Source organism: Alligator mississippiensis, chromosome 3 (assembly GCF_030867095.1).
Source record: "Alligator mississippiensis isolate rAllMis1 chromosome 3, rAllMis1, whole genome shotgun sequence".
NCBI lineage: Eukaryota > Metazoa > Chordata > Crocodylia > Alligatoridae > Alligator > Alligator mississippiensis.
In genome coordinates this window covers 198,437,178-198,454,830 of record NC_081826.1, presented here as the reverse complement: position 1 = coordinate 198,454,830, position 17,653 = coordinate 198,437,178, and the positions used below count along the sequence as shown (strand labels likewise).

The 17,653-nt window shown below is 41.8% G+C and overlaps 1 protein-coding gene across 1 annotated transcript in view; it reads right to left on the bottom strand.

Moving 5' to 3' along the window:
* PCSK5 (proprotein convertase subtilisin/kexin type 5) overlaps positions 1 to 17,653 on the bottom strand; it is a 374,668-nt gene that overhangs the window by 53,434 nt on the left and 303,581 nt on the right. Inside the window, exons 21-22 of the mRNA XM_006272449.4 lie at positions 10,167 to 10,269; positions 3,239 to 3,375 (exon numbers count right to left, since the gene is read on the bottom strand). Of these exons, the coding sequence (XP_006272511.1) occupies positions 3,239 to 3,375; positions 10,167 to 10,269 (240 nt within the window). The remainder of the gene's footprint in view (positions 1 to 3,238; positions 3,376 to 10,166; positions 10,270 to 17,653) is intronic.

Here is a 17,653-nt window from a genome sequence, read left to right as displayed (position 1 = left end):
TAGCCTACTCCGGTGTATCACTATGGTATCTGTCTGTCTTGATTCCCACAGAAGTTTTGTGCTCCGGCACAGGGTAAGGACAAAAGGGGTAGTAGTAATATAAGGTGTCCTCCCTTCTGTCACCCTACAACTGACACCTTGACCAAAAGAGACTGTCAGAGGTGAAAGATTCAATCTCTTTATCCATTCAGTTTCATCCTCTAAAATGGGACTTTCAATGTGGGTACTAATGAATGTTTATTGTGATAGTAGCTTTTGAAACATAGATATCTATAGCTTAAGGCTTTGCAGCATAAGACCATTACTGATGGAGCCTGAATTTGACTGTTTAAACTAAAAAGCTCCATATTTCATTACATATATTCTGAGCCAGTTTGTCAATAACTAATTTTAACTGTCAGTTATTTTTATTAAACTACCCAAGGATTTCATTAAATTATTATTTGGGAACCTTAATGGAAAATGTTTCCTACTGAAAAGAGAGGTTTGTGGGAAGACAAAAACTATTAAGCCTTTTCAGGAAAAGCACTCAGATACATTTGTCCATGCAGCAGTCTGTGACTGCCCCTGGGGAAAGCTTGCATTTCTTGCTCACTTTGGCTTGCAGTATTCATTTTGTTAGAACTGTCAAGCTTTCCCTGAATTTATAATGGTGTAAGTTTGCCAGCAGATTATAATCATAATGGATAATTAAAAAATAACAGGTTTATAGAACTATATATATAAAATCTTATACCTGCGTGTTGGCCTCTTGGACCAAAGACTTTAAATACTTTTGACAATATGAAATTGTGGTTTAAGTAATACATTGTCGGAAAATAATGAGTTCAAGAAAATATTGCAACAGGGCCATGTCATCCATTACTGTCTTGTCAACAGTCAAGCAGTCTTCACTTTTGTGGCTTTTTAAGCTAAAATGCCTTGGTATCCAATAGATACTAATGTATAGTGCTATGGGGAAAACTTACTGACTACATTGCAAATTCAAAGGAAAAAGAATATCTTACACCAGGGAATCCCCTGCATTACCTGTTTGTTTGAATTTACTTTGATATTATAATATTTCATCTATTTTGGGTCAAGGATAGCATTCTCCTTAAGGTGAGTATGGGTTTTCTCTGTATCTGAACTTAGGTTCATGAGGTCCAGAGATTCCTATATCACCTATAATTTATAATTTTGCAATAACTTTTGCTATTTTCTCCTTTTTTAGGTCTCTGATGAGAAGGATCTTGAAACAGGCCTTTTGTCCCACCAGAGCTAAAATATATACTTGGATCTAGACTTTGGATTCAGGTTTGAACCTGCTCCTATTGCTGACTTAAATCTGAATGCAGACCTAAGTTGGACAATATTCATAACCTTGCATTGCTCACTTTCCAGCATATTCATGCATGTCTTGTAGCCACAGGATATAGATAGAATTGGAAGGCTGTTCTGCTGGTATTTGACATGTTTCCTTTGATTAAATAGTTATTAAATAGCAGTGTGTTTTTCTTATTTCAGATGATACAAGATTTACAGAGTTTTCTACATGTGCAGGTAAAGGCATGCTAGGATCTGATGAGCAATCCACACAATTGTACCTCCTGCCATGCCACACGTGTATCAGATCCTATCATGCCTTTTTGCCAGTACAGGGGGAGCTTGGGATCACCATCTTGGGCTCCCCCTGCACCAGCGAGTAGCTAGCTCCTGCAGCTGCAAGTCTCATAGCTGATGGGATTCATGGCTGCAGCAGTGTCCCACAGCATCCTTAATGAAGAATGGAGATTCCCACAGCTGTGGACACGGTCCCAGCAGCCATGGGACACTGGCAGAGCTAAGAATCCTGCCAGCTGTGGGACTTTCGGTCCTGGCAGTTGTGGGGCACTGCCGGGGCAGAGAGTCCCTTCAACTGCAGGACCCCCAGCCCCAGCTGCATATGGTGCACCCCATTTTTGGCACCAAGGATAGCTCAGCTGTGGGAATGAAGAGGAAGTCAAAATGTATTTAATGCTGTGGCTGTCCATGACTTGAAAAAGAGTCAGTTTTGAGAAGGACTGAGAGCAATGCGCACTACCATATTTCTTATTCAGCTGGGTCACACTAACCTGTCCTTGTGGTGGGTTCCCATTGGCATCTCAGCCTTTTGGCTAAGATTAAATCTAGCTTTTTTGACACCAAAGGGAGAGTGTCAGGACTGTCTTTGGCCCTGCTGGTACCAGCCTGGTATTGCAGTACCTCCAGGCCCAGTGCCAATTCCTTGGGGAGGGAACACCTGACCATTCTTTTTTAAGGGCCAAAAAAACCAAAGTTTCCCAGCAACATGTTTGCCTAAGATGGGTTATGTACTGTATAGTCATGCTTCATGTTGGCTACATTTAATCAACTTCATAGTCAGTTTCCATTACTGAGCACATGTTGCTTTTGACAGCAGTTTAATGATAGACGATGTTTTTAATTAGGTTTTTTTTTATGCATAAGATGAGGGGGTTTTCCACATGCCAATTGGGTGGGAAAAAACCTCACCTTGTAGTTGAGTAAATATGGTACATTATCTAGCATTAAACTGCTGCCAAAAGCAGTATGTGCTCAATAACGGAAACCATCAGTAATGGAAACCATGAACTAAGTCTATGGCTACTATATCTAAATTACTACAGCCATGTTTAATTTCAAGGTCAGTGTTTTCAAATTTGCTCCTCACTTCCATGTGCTCAGGGAGAGCAGGGTCTTACACCAAGGAAGGGGGTGGGGGTGGGGGGGAAGGGGCTGCAGGGAGAAGAAGATAGAGGACAAGAGGGTTACCTGATCTCCCAGATTTATTTTCCCCGCTGTAGCAGAATGAGGGGAACAAATTCAAGGCAAACCTCCAATAATTAGATTGTATACTAAGAAAATATACAAAAAAATATAAATTTTCCATGTATAAAATCTAATTATTGGGGGGCTGTCTTATAATCAGGGCCATCTTGTATTTGAGTAAATACGGTATATCTCCAAAGATAGTCAATTTTCAAAAAACATTAGGTAGCTTTATTGGACACACAATAAGCAAGAACAGAATGCATCTGTAAAAACAGTGGGAACTTTATCCCTATATCTGGGCCATGAACACAATTTAGCTCTATAAAATGTGTTGGAGGTCATTTTGCATAAAGAGCCTACTGATTTTAATGACTTCAGGACTTTGTCCTGAGAGTAAAGAGAAATTAAGAGACCTAGGTACAAGTAAAAACTAAGATGTTTTCCTTACCTGTACCACACACAGTGCATTTGTTGGGTTCACTTCCGCTACAATCCAGGCAGGTATGATGGCACAAATGGCACTGGTTTTTAAATTCGAATTTCCCTTTGGGGCATTTCAGAACGCAGCGCCCATCATCAAAAAATCTTTTGCAGCATAAAAAGGTAAAACATCACAATTAGACAAGAGATCAGTATTTTTCTCTTTAACAAAGAAACAAAAAAAAGCCCTAAAAGCAAGAACCCCTCTGTTCTCTTGCCCAGTCAGATTTATTACTTAAAGATTTTTCCAGTTTGCTCTTCATTCCTTCATGTCTTACTTATTGTATTTGCTACAAGAAAGTGGAACAGAGGCTAAGTTTTTAACTTCAATTTTATACATTAGAGAGGAGTTTAATTTTGCTGAGCAACTCACCTTCAGCCCTGAACCTGGATGTCTCCATACAACAGCTTACTGCATCTTTTCCCTTATATCCATTAATAAGAAGCCAAGAGCAAATCTGATTCACAGAAGTTACCTGTGAAAAATCCATCTGTGGAAGCTTCCTCTTTTTGCTTTACTTTAAAGGTTTGCTTTGTAGTGCATCAAGTTAGATACTCGTGCAAATTGTTGTATGAGCAGGGTCTCAGAGGCTGTTCCCTTCGGACATGACCTGATTTGTCTGCTAATGTCTGTGAGGATTCTTAATTAATCCTTATCTCCCAGCCTGAGTCCCACAGTCACGGGGCCTAGTCTGGGAGATCCTTATCTCCCAGTGCCCACTCTGCAATCATGGGGCTGGTGCTGGGAGATCCTTCCAGATAAGGATCTCCCAGCCCTGGTCCCATGATCGCAGAACAGAGGGCTGGGAGTTCCCTGCTGCCAGGGCAGGGAGACATTGTCCCTGCACCCCAGCAGCAGGGAGCACCCAGGGGCAGGGAACAATCTCCTGCCCCCTGCTACCCAGCTGACCCGGAGCACATTTGCTCCTGGTCAAGGGTCTACACATATGCTACTGCACAGTTACTAATCTTGAGAAAAATTGCTACTTGCATTTGCAGATAGCAAATTTACTCAGGATTAGAGCCAAATACTGCACAGTAAGTATCTGCAAGTGAAGAAGTGAATGCTTATTGTGCAGTAATTGGCTCTACTGAGCAGTAAAGCATCTTGGGTAGACATGCCCTGTTTGTGCTCATGCTCCTGACTTAAACCTGGAGATTCTTGTCTAGACAGTTTTGCCCCATGGTCAGACCAAAGGAATTTTATCTCATGGTCCAATTGGTACAGAGGTTGTGTGTGTGTGTATGTGGGGGGGGGGGGGGGTGGTACTTTTCCCTGTAGTGGGAGGGTCACAGCCCTCTTTATTGGCTCTCTTGAGCATATTTTAGCAATCCTCATAGCAAGATAGTGGTCATCATAGTTCCCCTTCTTTACCTGTGGCAGGTTAGGTTGTTACATCTTTCAGTTGTACCAGGGTTGCCCGTGTAGTTTTACTAATAGGGTGGACAATAGATTTTTATAGGATGGTTTGGATAGAGATGATCCTGCCGTTGATGAGGAATTGGAACAAATGACCTCTGCAGGGTCCAATTCAGATTTAGTTTTCTGTGAATTTCTGAGTTTAGGAAAGTAACTTGACAGGACTCTCTCTATTCCTATGTGCAGAATCCTTAGCTTCATGTGTAGGGCTTGATTTTAAGAGATGCTGAGCACAAATCAGGATCAGGCCCTTACTTCCTCAGTACTGATTTAGGATAATTCCAACTTGTGTCTCTAAATGGGAAATACTGTTTTCCTCTGTAATAAGGTGGCAACTAGTTTCCATTATACTGCAGTCCTACTTCATCCACCCTATAACTTATAGATTGGTGTCAAATTCCAGATTCATTCTGAAGACAAAGAGAAATTTTCTGGAACTTTTTTGAAGGCAACTTGTCAAATAGTCTATCTGTAACAAGTCACCTAACGATTACCCTAACTTGCAATATTCACATTAGTTAACATAGATGTGACTGCAAAAAATAGTGCTACAAGGACACAGACTTTATAATGTTACTTGTATCTTTGCCCCTGTTGGTTCCAAACTTCTGATAGTGTAAATTGGGACCGGGGTCCTAACAAACCAATTAAAAAAAGCATGACCTGAGTTCTGTGTTTGTAATTGGAGCAAATGCATATTTGGCATCTTCTGTTTTGAACATTTTGCATGTCTCTGCTTCTGTGGGTGATATTATCTTAGTCTCTTCTTAATCAGAGGTTCTCATTTATGTGGGTCACTGGTGCCAATACATTTCAGGTTAATTTGCAAATATTGCTCTTCTTTTCTTGTCTTCTGCTGAAAAAAGTTTGCTCCCTCACTGGCTAATGGTTCAATAGCAGTCCTTCCTAAACAATCAGTGCTGAGTTACTTCTTTGAAATCGATTAAGACACACATAAAGGATAGTGAGGAAAAGGTGGAGAAACCTCAATAGCTAGCAAGGGAGAGACTTGTACCCAGTATTCAGTATGCTATGTGTGTTGAGTCTGTAGGAGTCTACAGCAAGGGCCTTACTGGAGGGAGCAGAAGAAAGTTTAGATTGCAATTGCTGCAGTTTCTAGACCTATCTCAGCTAGGTAGCTTTAAAATATATATTCAGCTTTGTGCTGCTGCCACAGTTATGCTTCTATAACTACCCAAACTAGCTAGTTTTAAAACTTCATCAGGCAAGTCTACATCAGCTTCAATCACTGCAGTGCCTGTAGTGTAGACATGCCATTAGACTCCTGGATAGAGAGTGGGGGGAGAGAGAGAGAGTCTGGATGTAAACTCACTGTCGGTATAGACAGGCTGTAGGAAAGATTTTACCTGTAAGGCTATACAAGCAGCAAGAGACCCTTTCTTGCCCTTGTCAGATTGTCCAAATGATAAAATTTGGCAGCTTGGATCCTGATCCTGAACTCCATAGATCACATTATATATAGTTTTACAGAAAAGAAGGGTTTTTTTTATTACAGAGATATATACTGTGTTTGACTGGCCAAAATCAAATTTCAGTGTGACATTAGAAGCAGATACTAGCACTTGTAGACTTTCAAACAGGAAAACAACCTGACAGAAAATGTAACATGAGACAGGCAGTGCTATTGCCACTGTCTTACAAAGAACAAGGAATTCAGTATTCTCATTTTCACAGGATGTTTTGATAGGAAAAAAAAATCTTTTCATCCTTTGTGAAAAAGCAAAAGAATCCGACTGCATGAAATCACCTCTGCTAAAGTTTTGTCTGTTTAATGGGAGTGTCATTCATTACTGCCTTCATTCTGCACTATTTATATCCATCAAGGTTCAATAGACCCAGGAGACTGTCATGTAAATATGTCCATTTCTAATACAGTGAAAATAGCATCCATTGGATTTTCCCCCTCCAATTTCTGCTTGGATTTTTACTTTTTCTATTATTACTTCTTTTGATATGGTCTTTTCCTAATAGTTATTTTATAGCCTAGAGAGGGGAAAAATAAGACATCCTTTGGAAGTCTTACATGCAAAAAGAAAAAACGAAAGTGAATAGCAGATTTGTGTAATAAGACCATTGGCATTTAACTCTCCATTCCAGTTGTAATGTACATTGCAGCATTTTGGAAGCAAAGCATTCTTGCAAATGTCCAATATGCATATTAGTGAATCTCCAAACTGGTGATGGGTAACTGTCTGACCTTTTGGCATTACACATGATTGAGGTAAATAATATGCGATGCCAAATATGAGACAGCAAATCCTCTGGGTCGCAGGGCACCTCGGTGCGCCTGCTCCTAGAGAGGGGAAAGCTGCCAGAGGAGAAGCTCTGACAGTGCATAAGGAGCCCCAGAGGAGATAAAGAGTGCAGCTGCAGGTTGCCAGGGCAACTGATAAGAATCAGCTCGCCAGAAGGGGCCAGGGCCTGGCCGTTATAAAGCCCAGGGCTGAGGCAACCAGAGAGGCAGGAGTTTCCTCGGCCAGGATGGGGGAAGAAGCCAGATTGTAAGTATAGCTCGTGATAGCCCTGGAGGCTTGAGCCATGATACTAAGTTATAGCCATACGGCTTGTAGTTATGTTATAGCCTAGAGGCCTGTACTTTGAGTTTGTTTGGCTCTGTTAGTAAACCGGAGGTTTGGGTGAGGCTGTAGGGGTTGGAGGAGGCCTCATAAAGGGCCACACGGGAGTGTGGGGGCCCCAGCACCCGAGGAGGGCGCAGTGTCCTCATAGGGACCCCAGAGAGTGCGGGGTGCCCTAGCGCCAGTGAGGGCGCAGTCTAGCGCCAGGAGGGCACATTATTCTCACAGCACCAGTGAAGGCGCAGCTTACGTGCCAGTGCAGGTGCAGCTGGCAGTGAGGAGCGCAACCGGTGGGTTGCAGACAGGGAACACAGACCCCGGGTTGTGTGTGGGGTACATAGACCCCAGCCCCAGGGAGAAGGGTGATTTTTATCAGGGAGCCCAAGGTGGGCACGGCAAGCCCCAAAGAGGGGGAGCACCATATTGGTCTATTGAGAAGCCCAAGGTGGGCACGGCGAGCCCCGAAGAGGGGGAGCGCCATATTAGGGAGCACAGGATGGGTGCAGCAGATGCTGGCAAGAGTGTCACTTGTGGGGTGCATAGGCCCCAGCCCCAAGGAGGGGCGATTACTGAGGAGCCCGAGAGGGGCCATACTGAGGAGCCCTAGAGCAGGGCGATATTGAGGAGCCTGAGAGGGGCAATATCTAAAGAACCCAGGACAGGAGTAGCGAGCCTGGTAACAGGCTAGCACTGTGAAAAACCCAGGACAAGGGCAAGGTGCTGCGGTTGCCCCCCGAGAGGATGGGGAGTAGCAGTGCGGTGAGCCCGTACTAGAGAGGGTAGTGGTGCGGCGGGCCTAAAAGACCAGCGGCTCGAGGGGACATCCCAGAGGGGACTAGCCTAGTGTAGAGAAGGCCCAAGAGTGGGCTAGATTATAGAAGAAGGGCCCAGGAAGCGGGCGTGCAGACACACCAACGTCTATTACATCAGCGAGGCTTGGGGCGTGGTATTAGGGGTGGTAAGAGCCACGCGCAGCCCATAAGGCTAGGGTGCCTGGGGAGCACCCATTATACCGGGAGACCCCAGGGGGTCCAGGAACACATGGGGACAGAGGTCCCGAGTAGCTGTGCCCAGGGAGTCATAGGCAGCCTCCCAACTGTGTGTGTGTGTGTATGTGTGTATATATATATATATATATATATATATATATATATATATATATATATATATATATATATATATATATATATATATATATATATATATATATATATATATAAAAAACATCAAAAACGTGGCGGGCAAGAACAAGAGGGTGCCTTGGGCCAGCCTTGACACGGAGCGAGGGACCTTGAGGAGATCACGGCCCTCCTGAAGGACCCTGCCATGACACTCTGGTATAGATTATAGCATCTCTTCAAAAGGTCATACAAGTTAAAGAAGAAGAGCTAGATCATTGCAAACAGGAAGTTAGATAATTTGTGTCATTGAGTTAAAATTAGATCACCTTGTACCTCTTTTTTTTTTTATACATAATACAGGATTTCTGTTAGAATAACATAAGGTTTGTATCTTATTTATTGCACAGAAATAGAGAACTCCAGATCTGAGTCTAGAACTCTGGTGAGACAACTTGAGCTAAACTGATCCATGGTGTAAGTAATGGAAGCCAAAAGAGTTATATCAAAGGTGAATTAATTCCTTGTCCCTACTGGATGTGTCGTCTTATGCTGCAGATATAATCAAAGATGTATTATTTTGCAATGACATGGGATATAATAAATTATATGCTTGGGTTTGATTTCATTTGCTTTTTTAGCATGCCAAAAATGTATAGGTCCTCATTCAGGTCTCACCCTAATGCAAATGTGGAGTAACTTTATTGTGGGACAATTCTATTGATTTCACTAAAGTGTATAGATGAAAGAAGAATCAAATTTATAATTTCCCATATGCTGTAAGAATATGGGATTTAGAGTCAGTAGTAGTGCCTTTGTGTAAATACTAGATGTGCCTCTGAGATACAGATTCAAACTTTCCTGAAATTTGAGTGGTGGTTTGGATTTAATTCAGGACTTTCCTTCCAAGGAAATATATGTCACTTCTGTACAACTTTAAATAGTTTATTGCAGTGGTTCCCAAACTATGACAGAGAGTGCACCACCAATTTAAAATGATACAACCTTGAATACCACCAGCAAATTTTCCAGTTGAACCTTAAGTACCACCAGCAATTTTTGTCATATAAAGTAATTATAATAAATCTGTTAACGTGTATCACTGACAGGTTGTCTGCATACCACTGGTGGTATATGTACCACAGATTGGGAATTGCTGGCTTATTGTGTCCTTGTTAGACCATTGCTCTTTCCATGCTCATTTACACCATGCTAGGGTACTGGGCAGAACAACATTGTGCAGAGAAAATAGATTCAAAACTGGGGTTTTGTGGACAAATGTGGGGGCAAGCTGGAAATTTACTCTTGATGTCAGACTGCAAGTAAGCAGTATCACCTTACATTCTTTGCGCCAAGTTCCATTAGCACAAATCTCTTCCATTGAATCCTCCACAGGTCCCATCTCTGTTGGTCTTCCAGCTAACACTTACGGCTTGCTTGTGTGCCAGTTAAAGATAGATGGATTGATTTATGTATTTAAAGAAAACATCCATACTTTCAAGGAATGATTTGATTGTGCAACTGTTAACTATGTAACCATCTAGTTTCATCTGTGTAACCTTTGTTCTCCATCTTCCTTCTCCTAATTTGTTTGTCACAATCCCTTCTTGTATCTTAATTTAATTCAGACAGGCAGTTCCTAGGTTTTAGTGTCTCCTCCTCTGTGTTTGTCCAGTACATAATACACTGGAGCCCTGTTCAGTTGAAGGCCTTTTCATACTATTGCAATACAAATAAATAATTATAATATAGTCTACTTACCTTGTGATAGGGCAGCCAATACAGTCATTCTGCTTTGGTCCTGTGCACTTAGAACAGGATGCATCACAGAATAGACATTGACCCAGATGATCAGCATATTCCCCTGATAAACAAAAACCAATCACTTACTTAAGACAAACACATCAAATAAAGAACTATGTCTGGTATGTTGCTGATGTGAAAAGAATTAGACACTAAAAATATTAGCAATTCTCATCAGTTCTCAGTTTGGTCATTAGTAGATGAGCCGCTTATCACCTTGGTGCTAGGATGCTAGGTCTCTCAGGAAGGTGAACCCAAATCTTCATGAGTCTAGCAGAAAGTGGCTTCAGTGATTGCATTAACACAGCTTCAGAAGTAATGGAGTTCTACTGAGGTTCATATGGAGTGAAAGATTTATCCTTTTATTTATTAGGTACTAATTAAAACATGGTTACAGTGCTGCATTAGATATGCTTTCCATAATGTTCAGAGCAAATATTCATTTGGGAAATGGCAGCTATACAGAGGCAGTTTTAAAACAATGTAGAGGCAGTAAATCTATCCATTGAACACTTTTTACAAAGTCTTAGACTAAGTAAGTGTGCCATATGTTGTTTTGTTAGTAGGTAATTTTATTCTAGTCGAGTATAGATGCTTGACTGAATTTACTGGCTGCTGCTTCATTCTTTAGCAACTGATTAAAACCAGAGAGGGAGTTCTGAAGCATGGACAGAACCTGTGAAATGATACCACTAGGGAGAGAACTCTTCTTTTTTGAATAGTTGCCTAGAAATTTAAATTTAGCATGTGACTTTAAGACTGTCTTTTGGTGCAGCTGAGTTCTCCACAGCTAGTGAAAACAGCTGCATGGCAGAGAGTGTTGTTAGGTGAAGGGAGAAGAAGTAAAGCTTTCTGAAATACTGATATTATCTCTGTATTCTCCGTATCTCCTTCTCTTTCACTCCATACATAGCCATATGATCTTATTTTTATATATTGTTGAAGTCACTGGAATGATGTTGTCCAAATATATAATGATATGGATTGCATGTAACAACCACCCTTGACTTAAATTAGCTGTAAGAAAGAGTAAAGCTCCACCTCAAATGTAGCAGGGGTTTAGGTTGTAGCCATGTTGGTCTAAGGACATAGGCAGACAAGGTTCCTTGGGTGAATTTGATATCTTTTATTAGACCAACCCAAATGGTTGGAGAATATTTAGTAAGCAAGCTTTCGGGTTCAAGAACCCTTCGTCAGGCTAAGGAAGTTTCAGCAGTTGGTGTGTGCTCTTCTTGGGGTTTCCCAGCCAGCGCTGGAGGGTGGGGCAGGTGAATGCCCCACCATAGCCATTGCCTGCTGAAAAACCCCCAGACCAAACTCCCTCTACTCCTTTTCCCCCTTTTAATTCTGAAAACAGCAACAGGCAATAGCAACAGCAAGTTCTGCAGAGATGTTTCAGAATAGGTTCTGTCTCAGAGTGTGTTCATCTGAACCCTCATGCAATGGGTTCAGATTTTTGCGGGATTAGGCCCTTTTAAAGTGGTCTCCTGCTCTGCGCTGTTTGGTCATGGATGTAGACCACTTTCAGGGACCAAATCAGGCAAAAATTGTCACTTCTAACATAGTCATGTCACTAGTTAAGACAGAGCCTTGGGCAAGATGTATGTAGCTGGAGGGGTTTCAATGGCTACAGTTTTGTGAAGGCTTGCGTATCAGTAAAAGAGAGGTCATAAAAACTGAAAGAGGAGTCAGAAAAGCTAGGGATATAGTCAAAAGAAGCAAATTGACTCTGGCCTTTGGAGAACTTAAGAAGGAGAACTTGGGGCTAAGTGCAGACTGGAAAGGAGCTTTGAACTGTGAACTCTGAGTAAGAAATTGTCTCTTGTTAGAGTCCTGCTCTAACAGGACTAAACAGGGAAGTTGGTCATTGCATGTGCTTTGTAAATAAACAGGACTGCATCAAAGAAACATCATCAACATGTCTTCTTCATGGAAACAGCCCCCACCACTCTAAATTTGGCCACCTGCTCCAGTAAAACAAGTGGTAACAAAAAATACAAAATCTCACAGAGATCAAGACACCCTGTTCATGGTGAACTGTGCAATTGAGATTAGCACACTGGATTCCTTTGAAATCATGTGTTATAAATATAGTGTTTCTGCTGGGAGGGATTTACACATAGTCTGGGAGCTGCAAACATTGTTAGCATGTTTTTTGGCCAGCTCTTAGTCCCTTCTTTTTCAGAAAATAGTGAGAAAACATGTAGAGGCTTTCTATTGCTTTAAAGCACATTTTATTTGCAAGTCTGAGAGAGAAATAAATGTTACATGTCAGTATATGTGTGAATATATAAATACAGACCCATGCAGACTATATTGAATATCAATACTTAAACCAGTGATTCCTAACTAGGGTGTTGCAAGATCCTTTTCAGGGTGCTGCACAATATTAGCACCATTAGGCATGCAAACACCTACAAAAGGTTAACAAGATAAACCCAGAGATTTCTAATAGGAATCCGTAGTGTCAAACATATTCTGTCCTGTTGTGGTCCTGTTGAGTTCTTTGCACCAGAAGGATTGCTTTATAATTTTTCTATAGTCAAGAAACAAGTAAAAGCTAAGAGCTGGGTTTTTTTCAAGGGGTGCCTTTAGTCTAATAAGATTGAGAACCACTGACTTACACAGTGCTCTTCATCTAAAGATCTAAGAACATCAAGCAGATCTGTATGTAACTTTTTGCATCTCTCTGTACAATTGTTCTAGACTTGCATTAGATCTTGAGGCAGTGCAAAGTGTGATACTTCCACCGAAGTGAACCCAGCTGCATCTTGTTAATATGGAAAATGTTGGGGAGATTCTTTCATTGGGGCCATTCCACTTGGAAAACAAGGCAATAGAAGTGACCCAAATTGAGCTATCAGTAGATGAGGTTTTAGAATAGAGTGATAAACTAAACAGTAACAAATTCCCAGGACCTGAAGATGTGCACCCTTGAGCAGTGATTCCCAAGGTGTGCCAGAGTACACTGATGTGCCGCAAGAGTGGCAGAAGTGTATCACAAAAATGAGCCGGGTGGGGCTACAGTGAGGTTGACCCTGTATGGCTGGATCGGGTCATAGCTATGCTAGCCCTTTGTGGAGGGATTGGGCTCCAGGTAGGCTAGCCCAACATGGCTGGATCAGGATCAAACCATGATAGCCATGCAGAGGAATTGCGCTTTGGCTGGGCCAGCTCTGTGCACAGGACCAGGCCTGCAGACCAGATCTGGCCTGCAGGGAGCAAAGGGTGCCTGCAAGTTTAATCCAGAAAACAAAGTGTGCCCCAGGTATCAAAAGACTGGAAAATGCTATCCTTAAGTCTTGTAAGAGCTCATATTTAAAACTGCTGCACTAACTGTGATATGCAACGTGTCACTCAAAACCATTTTGGTATCGGAGGATTGGAGGATTGCCAAAGTAACTCCAGTCTTTAAAAAGTGCTTCAGAAAGGACCCAGGGAACCATGAACTGGTGAGTCCAAATTCTGTTCCTGCAATTTGGTATAACCAGTAACTTAAAAATGATTGAACAGCACATGGATGAACAAAATTTGCTTTTCTTTAGGGAGGTCCTGCCTCACCAACATCATCGACTTCTTTGAAGGTGTTAACAAGAATGTAGATAGGGCTGTTTAAATGGTGGCCTGTGGACCACATTCAGCCTGCAAAGGGTTGAGGGTGCCAGGGTCCTGCCTGGCTGCTGTTTCCCACCATCTTTCCAGCTGCAACAGCAGCCATAGTTCCTGGGCTACCCCTCTCTTCACTGGCTTCTGCTTCCCACCTGGGACCCAGGGGCTGAGCAGAATGGAGAGGTGCAGGGAGGGGAGTGGAGGGTGGACTGGGGCTTCATGGTATAGTGGTGTTGGGGGGTGGTCATACAGTGCAGTGGTGGGAAGGGGGATGTCTGGGCAGACGCACATTGCAGCAATGTGGGGATGCAGATGTGAGGTGAAGCTGGGGGTGGGGAAGAAGTGTCTGTGTGGTATGTATCCTGAGGGACCCATGGCTTGCCCTGATGCAGACCACACAATGTGTGGCCTCTGCTAAAATGACCTGTAGGGCATGCAGTCCCCAACCACTTAGCAGCTGAACAGACCTTATACTTATCTTCAAAAAAGCCTTTGTCAAAGTCCCACATCAGTCTCTTAATGAAACTGGTTGTCATGGGATCAGAGGGAAGGTCTACTTGTGGATCCAAAATTGGTTTAAGGATGGAAAACGAAGAGTGAGTATAAATGTTCAGTTTTTAGAATGGAAAGAAGAAAACAGTGCCTCTTCCCCAACCTCCCAGAATCTGTGTTGGGACTGGTGCTCTTTAATGTATTGTACATGATCTGGAGAGGAGGGTGAATGGTGAGTGGCCAAGGTTGCAGGTGACAATTACTTAGCGTGGAAGAGACAAAAAAGGACTGTGAAGAACTACAGAAGGATCTTGCAAAATTGAGTGAACAGACAACAAAATGGCAGATAAAATCCAATGTTGATAAGTGCAATGTGATGCACATGGGAAAAAATAACCCAAAACGTACATACAAGATGATGGGCTCTATACTTGCTTGCCACACAGGAAAGAGATCTTCAAGCCCTTATGGACAGTTTACTAAAACATCAGCTGAGTGTTTAGCAGCAATCAAAATGGTAAACAAAATGCTAAGAAAATTGTAAACAAAACAAAAAATGTCATTATACTGCTTTATAAATCTATGGTGCAGGTCCACCTTGAGTGCTGTATGCAGTTTTGGTCTCCATATTTAAAAAAGGATATGGAAGGACCAGAAAAGGTAATGAGGAAGGCAACAAGGATGGTCAGAGGTATATTCACTTCCCCCTCAGCATCTACTCTCTGCCATTTGGAGACAGAAATGAGACAGATGGACCTATGATCTTATTCAGTAAATAGCATTTCTTATGTTCTTATGAGTTCTGCTGAATAACACACATTGTATATTATCAGATAAATGACATCATAAGTGATGATACAGATGTAATTATGTTGCAGAACCATTTGATATAGGACTTTGTAGTCTTCTGGGTTAGGTACAGACAAGCAAAAAGCCCAAGTTTAAATTGATTCAGACTTTGCAGGTTAGTCTAAGCTGCGCAGCTTGAACCAATTAGCAAATGGACAGACGTTCACTTTTGATGAAGGAAATGCAGCAGCATGCCTGCAGTGGCTCAAGGGAGAAGCCAAGCGGTGCTAGAGCATGCCCGCCAGCCACTGCCAAAGGGGAGGGAAGTGAGACTTTCCCCCATCCCTGCTAGAGTGGAAGGGATGGGGCTAGGCACCAGCCCCAGGCTAGCACGCTGGGTGGGGGTTTAAATCCCTTCCATGGCCCACACGGGACTCCAACATTGGTCTGTGAGGGGCGGGGATGGCAGTGCCTACCAGGCTGGCCATAATAATCAGCATCATAATCTGTTCCCCAACTGCATCTTAAATCCAAGAATGCATTTCCTATACAGCTCAACAGGTTAGAAAGCAACTTCTGCCTCTGAACTCTCTACTGGGGCCTCCTGCACGTTCTTTGGTCAGTCTCTTTACTCAGCCCTCTGGTAAAGGGCCTGCAGCCTTCTCTGTGCCCAGGAAGGCTGGAGACAAAAGATTGCTCAAGGCAACACTTAAGGATGGTTTCTTCTTTCCCCTTTTATGTACATCATGTTGGATTCTTGGGGAACCCACACAGCATATCATTTCCTGCCTTTCCCCCCCCCCCCCCCCCCCCCCCCCGTGCATGTTTACCAAACTAAAAGTCTTTGCTGACCTAATTAAAACCAGGAGAATACATGCATCCTGTCAGACATGAAGATAACTAATCCAATATCCTAAAAATACAGTGGGACATATCCTTCCCACAGTGACTTGAATAGCTAAAATATATTCTTACTGATGCCTTCTTTAAAACGTAAATTCATCATTGTCTGGAATGGCCTGTTTAATGAGTAAATAAACTCTTTTCGGGTGCTAAGTCTCAGCTATTACTTCTCTGAAGTATGAGTAGGCAAGGAACTCTTAAGTTAATCAGTGTCCCGCTAAACAGTCTTGGCTAAAATATCACAATGTACCAAAATTGCACTTATAGCAAATGCCACAATTCATGCAGACATAATAATAATAAGGTTCAATACAGCTTGGCACTACCTATAGGTAGAGACTACACATGGCATAGTAGTAGAACAAATTCAAGACAACATGCATGAGACCCCATAAAGCTCCCTTTGCCCCCCATCCCGAACATAATTGGTTTGTGACATAGTTATGAAATGATAACTAGGCAGCAATACAATAAATGGAAATTCCATGTTGAAGTTACCAAAGGGCTTATTATTTGGGATATATGCTCATGATTTCCCTTGGTTGTAAAATCCCATAGTAAAATGTTATTCTTGTATGAAACCATTAATTACTTGATACTGTTGTTTTGTTTGTAATGTGCATTATGAAAACTTTTGGTTGTTTCCTCATTGCTGGTATACTGACTTTATTTGGCCTAAGTATTAGACTCCACATCCTGTATAGTATCAGTCAGTCTGAAGCCACTAATTCATCATACACCTCAGTTACACCCATTCAAACACTCCCCACCTGGCAAAAGTGCTGAGTTTTAAAAGGCTTTTGTTATTTCTTTGTTACTTCTTTCATTTGAAGTGCTGTAATTCATTTCAGCTGCTTTGGAACAGTGCCAGCTGAGGGCCAGTTCTCTGCTGACTTACTCTTTAATTTGCAGCCTTTTAAAGCATGCTGTTATAAGAATGTACATCAGTAACTGCTTATGTGCTGGGTTTCTGATTTGTGGGTAACAGCTATGGCTGTAGATGTGTCATTAACTATTCTTAGAGCACATTTTTGTTCTGGGGAAATTCAGATCAGAAATGTTGAAATGCAACCTGCAAAAAGCTTTTTAACCTGCTCTTCAGAAATCTTTGTTAGCTTACCAGACTTCTTTGCCTGCTACATACAGTCTTTGCAAAAAAGCACAAACATTGGTATATGGGCAGCACATGATAGAACCTGCACTCATTGACTCTCTTCTGCACGCTTATTCATAACAATATAATGCATGTAACTTAGAAATAACACTAGATTTAAAAAAAAGTAATTTTACCTCTTTAATCAGACTTCTCAATTGTACCTCATTTCAAGGGATGTCATTCCTTACCTGCTTTTCTCTCACCTGTCACTCTTATTACAGAAAATTACATACATTAAAAAAGGAACATGTAATATAGATTATTACGGCAGTTGGTTCTACTAACAGACAATTTACAGCATTTCAAGTATCTTCCTTGAATCATTTGTTGTGTTCCTCAATTGGAATCTTTGTCATGTATTCCATTCCAGATTTGAGTTCTGTTAGGTTGTGAGGTATGTCTCTAACTGTGGTGATGGAGTTTATTATTTATAATAATAGTAATACCTATGTAGCTTTAAGATACTTTTATTCCATAGATGTATAGCATTTTAGAA